Genomic DNA, 15451 nt, shown 5'->3' with positions numbered 1-15451 from the left:
TTCCATTAGCCAGTGGGAGGTAGAAAGTTTGTAAGAAATACCATGCCAGGGGACTGGAGAAAGACCCCAGATGTCATTGCTTCTGGGTGGAGATTCTGTGTGCGTGGCAGTGGTGTATCCTAAAAGGGGGCAGTACCACTGGATGATTAAGGGCGGTCCCACAAGGCCTGGGGTGAAGAAAGACCTGAATGGGTAATACCATTAATCCCTGTCGGGGAAAGGACCAGAAAAGGTGAAAAAGTGATACCTTGGACTGGAATGGAGGGGAGATCGCTGGGCTTTTGGGAGGTACCCTGACTGGTACTCTGATCACTTGTTTCTTTTTCGGGGGGGCTCTGAGATGGGATGAAAAGCTATAGCATCGCACCAGGAGCGGGCCCTTGTTAAGAGAGTTCCTCACTCGGGGAGACTTTAAGAAGGGAAACCCTGAATAGGGTCCTGTCAGGGGAGGAGGGACTCTGAGTGAGAACAGGTTAAAAAAAACAAGTTAGTAAGATAATTCAAATAAAAACACAATATTAACAATTCTAAGCACTGATCTGTTTTTTCTATTTATATTATGATGTACTGAAGTTGCTGAGATTTGATAAGCACTGATCTTTAACATAAATGCATTAAAGAATAGTCTATAATTCAGAATTTTTAGTTGTCTATAATTCAGAAATTTTAGTGTTAGTTTCAATTATGATGTTCACATAATGGTTTTTAATTTTAAAAATTTGAGAACTTATAAAAACTATAAGGTGCATATTCTCTTATAAACAATATTCTGCATACAAACTATTTTATGAGTTTATGAGCTCTATAATAAATATTCAATATCAATCAATATTCAATTTGCTGTAAAGGAGAGGAAAATAATCTCTCAAAGTTTCCGCATTCTGACATGTTGAGCAAGTCAGATTTTAGAAGCTTGATATCCTTGATTATAAGTGACACTCTGATTGTGAGGAGGACCTTTACATACTTATTGGATTAACAAAAAAATCCAAACCTGACAATATCAATTGCTACTGAGATGTGGGGCAACTAGAACTCTCATACGTAGCTGGTAGAAATGCAAAATGATTCTACGACTTTGGAAAACCGTTAGGCACGGCGAGTGTTAAACCACCACACAAACCAGCAATCCTACTCCTAGGTAATAAGAAAGCAGAGAGGCCAGGCGTAGTGGCTCAGGCCTGTAATCCCAGTTCTTTGGGAGGCCGAGGCAGGCAGATCACCTGAGGTCATGAGTTCAAGACCATCCTGGCTAACACAGTGAAACCCCATTTCTACTAAAAATACAAAAAATTAGCCGGGTGTGTTGGCGTGTGCCAGTAATCTCAGCTACTTGGGAGGCTGAGGCAGGAGAATCACTTGAACCTGGGAGGTGGAGGTTGCAGTGAGCCAAGATGGCGCCATAGCACTCCAGCTTAGGCAAAAAGAGTGAAACTCCATCTCAAGAAAAAAAAAAAGAGAGAGAAATAAATACATCCAAGAGATAAAATCCTATGTTCACAGGAAAACCTGTATGAAAATGTTTATAGCAGCTTTCTTCATAATGGCCCCACACTAGAACACTACAAACATCCTCCACCTGGTGAATGTCTGAACATACTGTGATATAGTCATACAACAGATTACTACTTAGCCATAAAAAATAACAAACTAATTTATGAAACAACATCATGAATAGATTTTATATCCATTTTTCGAAGTGAAAGAAGCTAGATTCAAAAAGCTAAATGCTATATGATTCTACTTATATGACGTTCTGGAAAAGGCAAAACTAAATATATATAAACAGACCAGTGGTTACCAGAGGCTAGGGTGGGGGAATGAATTGACTACAGAGGGGCACAAAGAAATTTCTTTTAGGATGATGTAAGTGTTACATGCTTTGATTGCAGAGGTAGTTATACAATTGTATGCATTGTCGAAGGTCACAAAAAGGATGAATTTTACTGTATATAATACTTCAACAAACCTTTTTAAAATTGTGGTAATGTAGAACCCATCGAGTGGGACCTTAAACAGTTTAAAATCCCAATCTGAAGATTCTGACAGGCTGTTCTTCCTTCCCTCTATTGAAAATCATCACGCAAATGAGAGAGGAAAAGTACTGAGGACAGGAAAACTTCAGGGATTCAAAAGAAATTATATGTCGAGAATGCTACATTTCTACATAAGATTAATTAGGAATGAGTGTGACTTAGAAAAACCTATTTATTCCATAAAAGGGTTTATTATAGGTTCCTACAAATAGCAAGTTTTCTTATGCTTTTATTATAAACATTAATAAAAAACAAAAACTTTTTGGGAACAAAATTGTTATAACAACAAAGGCACACATCAATAGCATCCTATCTGCAAAGGTGCTTCTGAATTTCTATAGAAATGTATAGAACATCAGAGAAAATAGTTTGGCTGGAAACAAGTGAAGGCAATAAGGACTTTTTTTATATAATTGTTTTCATTGAAAAACTGGGATTTGATCACTTAAAACCAGTGAGGTTTTTTTTTTTTTTTTTGAGATGGAGTTTCCCTCCTTCCCAGACTGCAGTGCAATGGTGCAATCTCGGATCACCGCGACCTCTGCCTGCCGGGTTCAAGCAATTCTCCCGCTTCAGCACCCTGAGTAGTTGGGATTACAGGCATGCACTACCACGCCTGGCTAATTTTGTATTTTTAGTAGAGATGGGGTTTCTCCATGTCGGTCAGGCCGGTCTCGAATTCCTGAACTCCAGTGATCCACCTGTCTCGACCTCCCAAAGTGCTGGGATTACAGGCGTGAGCCATCATGCCCGGCCAAAACATGTTACTTTTCTAAAAATTCAACAAGTCTTTGATTGTTTAAGGAATGGAAATAAAAAAAAAGAAAAAGAGAAAGAAGAAACATGTCAAGAGATATGAAGCCAGATGCAAAAAACATTTAGCAGCACCCTTGCTTTTGCCACTAGTTTTATTTTTTATTTTATTTTATTTTTGAGATAGAGTCTTGCTCTGTCGCCCAGGCTAGAGGGCAGTGGCGCAATCTTGGCTCACTGTAACCTCTGCCTCCCAGGTTCAAGTGATTCTCCTGCCTCAGCCTCCCAAATAGCTGGGACTACAGGCACGTGCCACCATACCCGGCTAATTTTTCGTATTTTTACAAGAGATGGGGTTTCACCATGTTAGACAGGATGGTCTTGATCTCCTGACCTCGTGATCCACCCACCTCAGCCTCCCAAAGTGCTGGGATTACAGGCGTGAACCACCGCACCAGGCCTAGTTTTATTTTTTTAAGAGATGGAGTCTCACTATGTTGCCCAGGCTGGTCTTGAGCTCCTGGGCCAAAACGATCTGCCTGCCTCGGCCTCTAAATGTGCTGGGATTACAGGCATGAGCCACCATGCCCAGCTGCCACTAGTTTCTTTAAACAGATGTTGGATATTGTCCAAACACGTTTAAATACATTGATTAAACAGCAGATATCAAAAGAATATTGCTCTCAATATTTGCAGAGCAGGATACTAAAAAAAAACTTACCTGATAACATCTTGAACAAGTCAGCCAGTTGATTGTTCCCCACAATCGCCAGTATACATCTCTCCAAGATTTTAATTCTTCGAAAAGACTATTCAAATACTCATGAACATCCCATGTCTTATCTCTGGGGAAAGAGCCTCAATTTTACAAGAAAGTGACATAAATGATTTGCTTTATTTATTTATTATCTTTTTTGAGATGGAGTTTTGTTCTTGTTGCCCAGGCTGGAGTGCAATGGCATGATCTTGGCTCACTGCAACCACCACCTCCAGGATGCAAGCAATTCTCCTGCCTTGGCTTCCCAACTAGCTGGGATTACAGGCGTGTGCCACCACACCCGGCTAATTTTGTATTTTCAGTAGAGACAGGGTTTGTATATTTGGTGGACAACAGGAAAAGGTATGAATTATTTGAATATCAAATTATTTTGCAAAGCTAGATACAGGATTACAAATTAAATATAGTTTGAACAGGCCAACAGTTGGGAATTAGGCATATGTTAAATGGAAGCTTTATTCTAAATGCATATGATTCTAGACATTAGAATCATTAATGTATTTGTACATTTCATTAACGTATTAGTATTTTACACTATTTTCAAGTATTTTTTAGTAATTGAGCGATACAGAATATACAATCAGGTCTTGGTAATATAGATTTTTTAATTAAATAATATAAAGTTAAAAAATAGCAAAGGCTCAAAACCATATTTGCTATGGTCATATGCAACTCAAGTTTGTTTTTTTTGTTGTTGTTGTTGTTTTGTTTTGTTTTTGAGACAGGGTCATACTCTGTCACCCAGCCTGGAGTGCAGTGGTGCAATCATCATAGTTTATTGGCAACCTCAAACTCCTTGGTTCAAGTGATCCTCCCACCTCAGCCTCCTGAGTACCTGGGATTACAGGTATGTGTCATCACACCTGGCTAATATTTTTTTTTTAGACCCAGTTTCACTCTTTTGCCCAGGCTGGAGTGAAGTGTCATGATACTGGCTCACTGCAACCTCTGCCCTGACGGGTTCAAGCGATTCTCCTGCCTCAGCCTCCCGAGTAGCTGGGATTACATGTGCATGCCACCATGCCTGGCTAATTTTTGTATTTTTAGTAGAGACGGGGTTTTACCACGTTGGCCAGGCTCATCCCGAACTCTTGACCTCAGGTGATCCACCCGCCTCAGCCTCCCAAAGTGCTAGGATTACAGGCATGAGCTACTGTGCCAAACCTACACCTGGCTAAGAGAAAAAATTTTTTGTAGAGAAGGGGGCCTCGCTATGTTGCCCAGGCCAGTCTTAAACTCCTGCCCTGAAGCAGTCCTCCTGACTCAGCCTCCCAAACTACTGGGATTATAGACCTGATTCTTTTAAGTCTTTATTTCAGTCTTTTCTAACTTTGCCGGCTTTGTGCTTAGCTCAAAAATAAAATGTCATGATGTTATTACAAATTACACAGGCACATTTGTTCTAAAAGTAATTTTAGGTCAGAGAGGTTTACTCGGGAGGCTGAGGCTGAGGCAGAAGAATCATTTGAACCCGGGAGGTGGAGGTTGCAGTGAGCCAAGATTGCGCCATTACACTCCAGCCTGGGCGACCGAGTGAGACTCTATCTCAAAAAAAAATTAATTTAAAAACAATTTTTTAAATGTATACATCTGCCAGGAATGGTGGCTCACACCTGTAATCCTAACACTTTGAGAGGCTGAAGTGGGAGGACTGCTTGAGGCCTGCGCCAGTAGTTGAAGACCAGCCTTGGCAACACAGTGAAACCCTGTGCGCACGCGCGCGCGCACACACACACACACACACACACACACACACAATTGCCAGGTTGCCAGGCATGGTGGTGCGCACCCATGGTCCCAGCTCAGGAGGCTGATATGGGAGCCTTGAGAGTCCAGGAGTTCAAGGCTGCAGTGAGCTATGATCGCACCACTGCATTCCAGCCTGAGCAACAAAGACTGTCTCTAAAAAAAAAAAAAAAAAAAAAAGTATACATCAACTGCTGACATGTAGGAAAATACTTTGAATAAAACAATAAAAATGGATGTTGAGGTTAGTATCAATTACTTTTTCACATACTACTAATAGGTGTGTGTGTGTATATATATATATATGAAATTTAACATTTGTGGGGTTTCTTTCATAACAGTGCATGCTATAAATTTGTAATATAGAAAAAAGAACAAAAAGAAAATTAAAATCATCCGTAATACTATCACTGAAAGGTAACACCACAATTAATGTTTTAGTGAACATCCTATTTTTTTAACCACTAACAACTTTTATGTATGTATATACTTTATAACTTTGTTTTTAAGAAACAGGGTCTTGCTCTGTCGTCCAGACTTCAGTTCAGTGGCATGCTCCTAGTTCATTGCAACCTCAAACTCCCGGGATCACATGATCCTCCTGCCTCAGACTCCTAGCTAGGATTACCATGCTCAGCTAATTTTTAATTTTTTTTGTAGAGATGGGGTCTGGCTATATTGCCCAGGCTGGTCTCAAACTCCTGGCCCTCAAGTAATCCTCTCACCTCAGCCTCCCAAAATGCTGAGAATACAGGCAAGAAGATCTCTTGAGCCCAGGAGTTCAAGGCTGCGGTGAGCTATGATCACACCACTGCGTTTCAGCCTGAATGATACTGGATGAAGGATGTTGTCAAAGAATACACATTTTGAGGTTTCTGCCTCCTGAGACATTATACCAAGTTACAACACCCACCCTCAACTCAGAATGAGAACTTGTTTTGAACACAAAGAGAAATACGTATTATGTATTTATTTATTTTACTGTTTTGAGATGGAATTTCACTTGTGTTGTCCAGGCTGGAGTGCAATGGCGTGATCTCAGCTCACTGCAACCTCCGCCTCCTGGGCTCAAGCGATTCTCCTGCCTTGGTCTCCCAAGTAGCTGGGGTTACAGGTGTGCACCACCATGTCCGGCTAATTTTTATTTTATTTATTTAGTTTTCTGAGACAGAGTCTTGCTCTGTCGCCAGGCTGGAGTACAGTGGCATGATCTCGGCTCACTGCAACCTCCGCCTCCTGGGTTCAAGTGAGTCCCCTGCCTCAGCCTCCCAAGTAGCTGAGACTACAGGCGTCTGCCACCATGCCCGACTAGTTTTTTGTATTTAGTAGAGACAGGGTCTCACCACAGTGGTCAGGCTGGTCTCGAACTCCTGACCACAGGTGATCCACCTGCCTTGGCCTCCCAAAGTGCTGGGATTACAGGTGTAAGCCACAGCGCCCAGCCTATATATTAATGAAATACTGACAAAGTATGAAGAACAAATAGATGACAGAAAATACAACGCTAAAGACAATTTTCCCCACCAAAATTTACCAGAAAGTAAATTTGGTTCTCTTGTAAAATTCAATATAACATTTGTACAGATAACTAAAATCTGTTAGTGAAAAGACAGCATTTTAAAGGCACTAACCAGAATACCTTTCAAGATTAACATACAATCTTTTTTATCATTTTAATGTTTAAAACATTATGACATTTACCCAGTAAATAAAATGTACTAACAACTACCTTGTTTTGAAAGTATTTTTCTAAATGAAAGTTGGATCACACGCAAAAAAGATGTTATCCCATTCCTTATAAAAGTAGTTATATTTTTATAAATATGCACTTTGGGAGGCTGAGGTGGGTGAATCATGAGGTCAGGAGTTCGAGACCAGCCTGGCCAACATAGTGAAATCCCATCTCTACTAAAAATACAAAATTAGCTGGGTGTCGTGGCACGCACCTGTAGTCCCAGCCACTCAGGAGGCTGAGGCAGGAGAATCACTTGAACCTGGGAGGGGGAGGTTGCAGTTAACCAAGACCACGCCATTGCATGCCAGCCTGAGTGACAGAGTAGAACTCCGTCTCCAAAACAACAACAACAACAACAACAACAAATACATATATATGAAAATATATTTTATCTTCACGACACCTTATGTGAATATAGACAATATTTCCATGTCGATCCACATTGATTTTTCCAGGAACGCAAGGAATTCTTCTTTCTGTTTCTTTTGTTAAAAGTTTCTTACACAAACAGCATCTATAAACAAAGAAAATACAAAAAACATCCAGGAAGAAGAATGTAAATGTAGTAAATTACAGAATATAGCTGCATTATAAAGCATATCAAAGAAAAAACATGTTAGCATACCTATACAAGGTTGCTGCATTACTCCGAGAATCTGGATTCAAGTACTCAGGATCAAACAGTCTTTCAATCTTCTTACAAAAAAGTTTGCTATTAACAACAAATGATCAAAATATTAATTTTCTACATTTACTTTATAATGATGAAAATAAACAAACCAATCTGTGCATTTGTAAAATAAGATTAATAAATCCTTAGTGGCTCTCTTTGGGAGTTTGTAACACATTTTTAGTGTTCTAAGTAAATAAACAACAGTTTATCATTATCTAAGTAAATAAAATTAAGCAGTTCTGATGAAAACTGCTTGATCAATCAATCATCTATTTTCTCATAAAAAATAAGATTGATAAATAGCTATCTTTTAGTCATTTTTAAATTGTATTTATTTATTTATTTATTTTTTGAGATGGAGTCTCACTGTGTTGCCCAGGCTGGAGTGCAACGGTGCGATCTCTGCTCACTGCAACCTCTGCCTTCTGGGTTCAAGCGATTTTTCTGTCTCAGCCTCCCAAGTAGCTGGGACTACAGGCGTGCACCACCACGCCCAGCAAATTTTTTGTATTTTTAGTAGAGACGCGGTTTCACCATGTTGCCCAGGATAGTCTTGATCTCTTGACCTCGTGATCCACCCGCGTTGGCCTCCCAAAGTGCTGGGATTACAGGCGTGAGCCACCGCGTCCGGCCTTATTTTATTTTGTTAGAGACAGGGTCTTGCTCCATCACCCAGGCTGGAGTGCAATGCTGCCTCAGACTCCTGGGCCTCAAACTCCTGGGCTCAGGTCATCTCCCACATCAGCCTCCCAAGTAGCTAGGACTACTGTGTGCCACCACACTCAGTTAATTAAAAAAAAAAAAAAAAAAAAATCTGTAGAGATTGGGGCTGGCTATGTTGCCCAGGCTGGCCTCAGACTTATGGCCTTCAAGTAATCCTCCTGCTTTGGCCTCCCGAAGTCCTGAGATTACAGGCTTGCACCACCTTGCCTGGCCTCTTTTAGTCCTTTGTTACTGGAATATCCCACATTAAAGATTTTGAGAATTTAACAACCCAGGCCTACCAATAACTAGATATATGATCTTTAGCAACTACTTAACCTCTTTGAACCTTGTTTTCTCAGCTATAAAGTGTGGTTAGTATGTCCAATCTCATAAAGTTTTATGAGGGTTAAGTGATGTTTTTAAAGAGTACTAGATATAGTGTTAAGCATTCAATAAATGTTAATTGTTATTATGCATAATATAACTGAAGTTGAGTCTTCTAAGCATGTCTTTAATTCTAAATGTATATCCTACCTGTCTCCATTTTTCCTTGTGTAATGTCTTCTGTTATTAAAAGTCAAATCTGGATTTAGAATTCCATTCCTGTTTTCAATTATTTAGCTCTTGGATAATTCCTCTCTGTCTCATTCCCCTTAAGGATTAAACTTTTTTTTTTCTTTTGAGACGGAGTCTCACTCTGCTAGGCTGCAGTGCAGTGGCACGATCTCGGCTCACTGCAAGCTCTGCCTCCCGGGCTCACGCCATTCTCCTGCCTCAGCCTCCTGAGTAGCTGAGACTACTGGCACCCACCACCACGCCCGGCTAATTTTTTTTTTGTATATTTAGTAGAGACGGGGTTTCACTGTATTAGCCAGGATGGTCTCGATCTCCTGACCTCATGATCCACCCACCTCAGCCTCCCAAAGTGCTGGGATTACAGGCGTGAGCCACTGCCACCAGCCAGGATTAAATTCTTGAATAATCCTCTGAATTATTAATTTATTCCTAATGGATCATTCTGATCATAGAAACATAATCTAGTATCTCCCTTCCTAAAAAAACAAAAAATCCTCTCTTGAGCCTACCTATCCCTAATAGATACTGCCAATTTTTTCAGCAATCATTCAAAGTAAAACATCTGGAAAAAAGTTTTCTAAATCCACTTGGTCACATTTCTGTCCCCATCTTACTCTATGTGATAGCAGCATTCCACATATTTGGTCACTTAATCATCATCTTCCTTTGGAAACTTTCTTTCCTTCTGCCTTCCTTTCTACTTCACTGGCTCCTCCTTCTCAGGCTCTTAACTGGCTACTTCTCCTCTGGTGAATCTAAATATTCGGTAGCTTTTATCAATACTATCTTGCTAACAATTAAAAAATGAAATAAATTAGAGTAGCACTTACAATAGCACCAACAATATTAAATACCTAGGAATAAGTTTAATTTTAAAAAGGAGGTTGGGTATGGTGGCTCACACCTGTAATTCCAAAACTTTGGAAGGTCAAAGTGGGAAGATGCTTGAGCCCAGGAGTTTGAGGCTGCAGTAAGCCATGACTGTACGTACCACTACACTCCAGCCTGGGTGACTGAGCAAAACCCTGTCTCAAAAATTAAAATAAAATAAATAAAAAAAAGGAAAAATATCTCTACACTGAAAACTACAAGACATTGGTGAAATAAATTCAAATTAATGGAAGGTTATACCATATTCATGGATTGAAAGACACAGTATTATTAAAACGTTAAATCTTCCTAAATTGATCTACAGATTACATGAATCCCAAATTCTAGCATGTTTATGTGTTTGTGAGAAAGAGAAAATGGGTAAGCTGATTATCAAATTTATATAGAAATGCCAAAAACTTAATAGAGAACACTACAATCTTGAAGATAGGCAAAACTTGAGAATTTAAATTACCAGATGCCAAAAATTATTATAAGGCTATCATAATTAAGACAGTGTGTTGCCTGGGTGTAGTGGCTCATGTCTGTAATCTCAGCACTTTGGGAGGCCAAGGTGGGTGGATCACCTGAGGTCAGGAGTTTGAGACCAGCCTGGCCAGCATGGTGAAACCCCATCTCTACTAAAAATACAAAAATTAGCTGGGTGTGGTGGTGGGTGCCTATAATCCCAGCTACTTGGGAGGCTGAGGCAGAATTGCTTGAACCTGGGAGGCGGAGGTTGCAGAGAGCTGAGATCTCATGATTGCACTCCAGCCTGGGTGACAAGAGTGAAACTCTGTCTCAAAAAGAAAAAGACAGTGTGACAGTGTGCTACTGATACAAGGATAGACAAAGAAATCAACAGAACAAAAAGGACAATTCAGAAACATATAGTAAACGTACCACTGCAATTCAGTGGGGGAAAGGATGGTCTTTTTAACATATGGTATTGTGTCAACTAGATATCTATTTCAGAAAAAAAGAAAATGAACCTTGACCCCTACCTCATACCATATAAAAAAATTAATTCAAGATGAATAACAGAAAAACATAGGACAATGTCTTCACCACTTTTAGGGAGGCAAAGATTTATTGAACAGGACATACAAAAAAAGTATGGTCTCATCCAGTTCCATGGTTTCAAATCTCATCTACTCTTAAATTTCTATTTTAAGTCCTGACCTTTGACCTAAACTCCAGACTAATATACCCAGGTATCTACTTGTCATCCTACTTGAATGTCCAAGAAGTATGTTAAATAATCTCAAAAAGACCTAAATCTATCCTTGATTTCCCTTACCCCATTCCTTCCCCTCCCAATGTTTCCTTTCTCCATTAATAGCACTACCGTCCACTTAGTTACTCAAACTGAAAACCTAATAATTATCCTGGAATCCTCTCTCTTCCCACATCATTACATTCATAAATCTAACAACTGAGTCCATCTACTTCTTTCCAGCTCTGCTGTTTCTACCCTAGTGCAAACCCTTTCATTTCTCAACAGACTACTACACCAGCCTCTGAACAGGTCTCCTTGCTTCTTAAATCCCTAACATCTATTCTCCACATAGCAACCAAAATGGTCTCTTAAAAACAAATCAGATCACGTCACTCCCCTGCTTCCATTCACACCTAAAGTATATCCTCCTGGCTATGACCTAAACAGCCCATAAATGATATAACCACTGCTGACCTCATTTCATACCACTTTTCCCTTTATCTAAGGTATGTTTTAATAATTTTTAGTTTTTTAGAAAAGGGTCTCACTATATTGCCCAGGCTGGAATGCAGTGGCTATTCACAGGGATAACAGCAGTGCCCTACAGCTTTGAACACCTGCCTCAAGTAATTATCCCACCTCAGCCTCTTCAGTAGTATCTTCATAATTAACATAATTCACTATCACTATATATTCATATGTCCATTATACAAAGTAACTAATTACTAATTTTTATCTTGAGCCATTGGCTCTGGATAAATTTTACTTCACTTTACTTACTTCATTTAAAATAAAATAGAAATATATTTCTAAATATATTCTAAAAATAGAGTATTTTGGCCAGGCATGGTGGCTCACACCTGTAATCCCAGCACTTTGGGAGGCCAAGGCGGTTGGATCGTTTGAGCCCAGGAATTCAAGACCAGGATGGGCAACGTGGCAAACCCCCATCTCTACAAAAAATACAAAAATTAGCTCTGCATGGTGGCGTGTGCCTGTGGTTCCACCTACTTGGACTGAGGTGGAAGGATCACTTGAGCCTGAAGGTGAAAGTTGTGGCTAAGATCTTGCTACTGCACTCCAGCCTGGGCAACAGAGAGAGACCATCTCAAAATAATAATAATAAGCTAACTATAAATGAAAAGAGAGAGTAAAAATTAATTTCAAAAACTGGGCAACTTTGTTGCCTGGGAAACAAAGTGAGACCCTGTCTCTACAAAAAGTTAATTTTTTTTTAAGTTAGCTGGGCACGGTGGTACACGCCTGAAGTCCCAGCTACTTCGGAGGCTGAGGTAGGAGAATCACTTGAGCTCAGGAGGTTGAGGCTACAGTGAGCCAAGATTGCATCACTGAACTCCAGCCTGAACAATACAGTGAAAACTTTTCTCAAAAAAAAAAAAAAAAAAAAGAATATTTCACTACATGAAACAAATATATTTCTTTTAACAGGAATATTAGGTTTAAAATTAAATTTTTGAAATTACCTTCTAAATTTATCTTTTTTGTCCTTTAAATCATCAACTTCATTGTGTGTGAACAGATCAGCTATACGTGTGAGAAGATTTGCATTAATACAGTTCATGTTGCATGGGGTAGCTACTATGGCATTCATATTTTTGTGGCAATACTGAATACACTGTTCAACCTAAAAAATCACAGAAAATAAATGTTGAAAATAGTAGCATGTAGGACAATGTCATAGCAATACCTTTCAAAGATAAAATTCATCAAAAGTCTAACCCATATATTGCTAGGTACTAACTGGGATTTGCCTATTTGACTTAATCTATACTGTTCCAAAGGCAATCCAGCAGGTCAAATTTGTAACAGCATATATACATACCTAAAAAATTATTTTCAACCTTCTTTAGAATATTTCAAATAATAATAATGAATCTTTTAAAATTGTGGCAGGTATATATAAATTTTAGTCTAAAAACTCAAGTGTACAGAATATGTAACTACTTTTTTTTTTTTTTTTTTTCCTGAGATGGAGTCTTCTGTCACCCAGGCTGGAGTGCTGTGGCACAATCTCAGCTCACTGCAACCTCCACCTCCTGGGTTCAAGCGATTCTCCTGCCTCAGCATTCCTAGGCTACAAGGTGCCCGCCACCACGCCTGGCTAATTTTTGTATTTTTAGTAGAGACAGGGTTTCACCATGTTGGCTAGGCTGGTCTTGAACTCCTGACCTCGTGATCTACCTGCCTTGGCCTCTCCCAAGTGCTAGGATTACAGGCGTGAGCCACTGTGCCGGGTCTGTAACTTCTTATAATTAAACTTAGTTAGAACTTTAAGCCTCCTTTTCCCTGGGTGTCAGAAACAAAATTTCAGTCAATTCAGAATTTTCACTTATGGTGGGTTTGCTCTCTTCGTTACATCCTCTCTCTCTCCAACCTGAGGTATGTTTATTTACTTTAAAAGTAAAGAGAGGATAATCATGTATTCTTCCAAATATTTATGCTTACAGCATAAAAATTATCCTTTAGGGCTTAGATTTCAAAATTCAAAGGTTTCAAAAATTTCAAAACTCAAAAACTCATTTAGTCTCTGCTTTTTTTCTGTAACCCTTCCCTGAAGCAACTGATACCAGCTGGGCTAAATGGGGAAGAGCTAAGGAGTAGAAAGAATACAGGTAATTGGCCAGGCATGGTGGCTCACACCTATATCCCAGCACTTCAGGTGGCTGAGGCAGGAGGATCACTTGAGCCCAGGAGTTTGAGACCAGCCTGAGTAACATAACAAGACCACCCCACCCCATCTCTATTTAATTTAAAAAATAAAAGAATACAGGGACTAGTACAAACCCCGAAGAGTCAAATAAATAAACTTCACATCTGCTAATATAGAAAAGGAGTATTCTGGCTGTGTGTGGTGGCTCACACCTGTAATTACAGCATTTTGGGAGGCCAAGGCAGGTGGATTGCTTGAGATTAGGAGTTCGAGACCAGCCTGGGCAACATAGCAAAACCCCGTCTCTATAAAAAATAGAAAAATTAGCCGGGTGTAGTGGCATGCTCCTGTAGTCCAAGCTACTAGGGAGGCTGAGGTAGGAGGATCACTTGAGCCAGGGAAGCAGAGGTTGCAGTGAGCTGAGATCATCCCACTGCATTCCAGCCTGGGCGACAGAGAGAGACTCTGTCTCAAAAAAAAAAGAAATTATACTCTTGAACTAACAATTTTTTAATTGTTTTTTTAATTAATAATAATTTTAATAAAGTGTCTCAGAATTTTTGAGATACTTGAAGGAAAAGAAAGCATAAGTGAACAGAAGCACTTTGATTTTTTAAGTCAATACTTACCAGTGAATCCATTTTTAAAAACTCTGAAGAAATAAGAATTGAAATGACATTTCCCGGCTCTAAAAAAAAAAAGAAAGAAATTAGATTATCCTTTTGATGAGTACCCCAATCTCCTCTGAACAGGCTCCTTCTCACCTTAAAAGAGGACATTACTGTAACAAGAATAATTTAATATAACCTTATTATAGCTTATGGGTTAGATACACAAAATAAAGAAAATTCAATGTTAAAACTTAGGTTATGGAGAAAATGCACAATAAATTTATTCTGGTGTTGGATTCATATAAAGTAAAAGTCTCCAGTTAAAGATATGACATATGCAATCTTCTCCTTGACTAAATCAGGGAAAAAGATAATTGAGACTATAATTAATTGCATACACAAGTAATAGTTAGAAAACTTTTTAAATGATTAATGAGAGCATTTGTTATTAGAAAAGTTACTTTAAAAAGAGTTCAATGCTTGTTATGAACAAATATTTAATTTTAAAAGATTCTGAAAGATAAAAAATTTACTACTGCAGAGTACTAAACTTACTTCCTAAAGGCATAATGAGTGAGCTTTCAGGCATACAGAAAAGGAGATGCTGCCTGATGCTGTAGTTTAGCAAACCTGTCCTCTCCCATGAGGTATGTTTAAGGAAAGAAAACTGTGTTTTGCATCATTACAGTACTAAGACAATTCTAAATAAACGACTAAGCAGACAATAGTTAAAATAAGTAATCCCAATCTGTCTCTTTAAATAACAATTCTAGATTCAAGGCTTTTTTTTTTTTTTTTTTTTTTTTTGAGAGGGAGTCTCACTCTGTTGCCAGGCCAGAGTGCAGTGGTGCAATCTCTGCTCACTGCAACCTCTGTTCCTGGGTTTAAGAGTCTCCTGCCTCAGCCTCCCGCGTAGCTGGGACTACACTTCTTCACCATCACACCCAGCTAATTTTTGTATTTTTAGTAGAGACAGGGTTTCGTCATGTTGGCCAGGATGGTCTCCATCTCTTGACCTCGTGATCCGCCCGCCTTGGCCTCCCAAAGTGCTGGGATGACAGGCGTGAGCCACCGCGCC

The 15451-nt window shown here is 39.3% G+C and overlaps 1 protein-coding gene across 8 annotated transcripts in view; it reads right to left on the bottom strand.

Annotated features, from left to right (window-relative positions):
- The window catches only part of KIAA1841 (KIAA1841 ortholog), a 75705-nt gene that overhangs the window by 44862 nt on the left and 15392 nt on the right, over positions 1-15451 (bottom strand). For all 8 annotated transcript variants that reach the window (XM_025354231.1, XM_025354232.1, XM_025354228.1 and 5 more), the window contains 5 exons: positions 14392-14450; positions 12576-12736; positions 7674-7760; positions 7452-7562; positions 3511-3634 (listed from right to left, as the gene is read on the bottom strand). In XM_025354231.1, coding sequence (XP_025210016.1) covers positions 3511-3634; positions 7452-7562; positions 7674-7760; positions 12576-12736; positions 14392-14450 — 542 coding nt within the window. The remainder of the gene's footprint in view (positions 1-3510; positions 3635-7451; positions 7563-7673; positions 7761-12575; positions 12737-14391; positions 14451-15451) is intronic.

This window comes from Theropithecus gelada, chromosome 13 (assembly GCF_003255815.1).
Source record: "Theropithecus gelada isolate Dixy chromosome 13, Tgel_1.0, whole genome shotgun sequence".
In the NCBI taxonomy this organism is placed as follows: domain Eukaryota; kingdom Metazoa; phylum Chordata; class Mammalia; order Primates; family Cercopithecidae; genus Theropithecus; species Theropithecus gelada.
The sequence above is the reverse complement of the archived record's forward strand: the minus strand, read 5'-3'. Positions and strand labels throughout refer to the sequence as shown.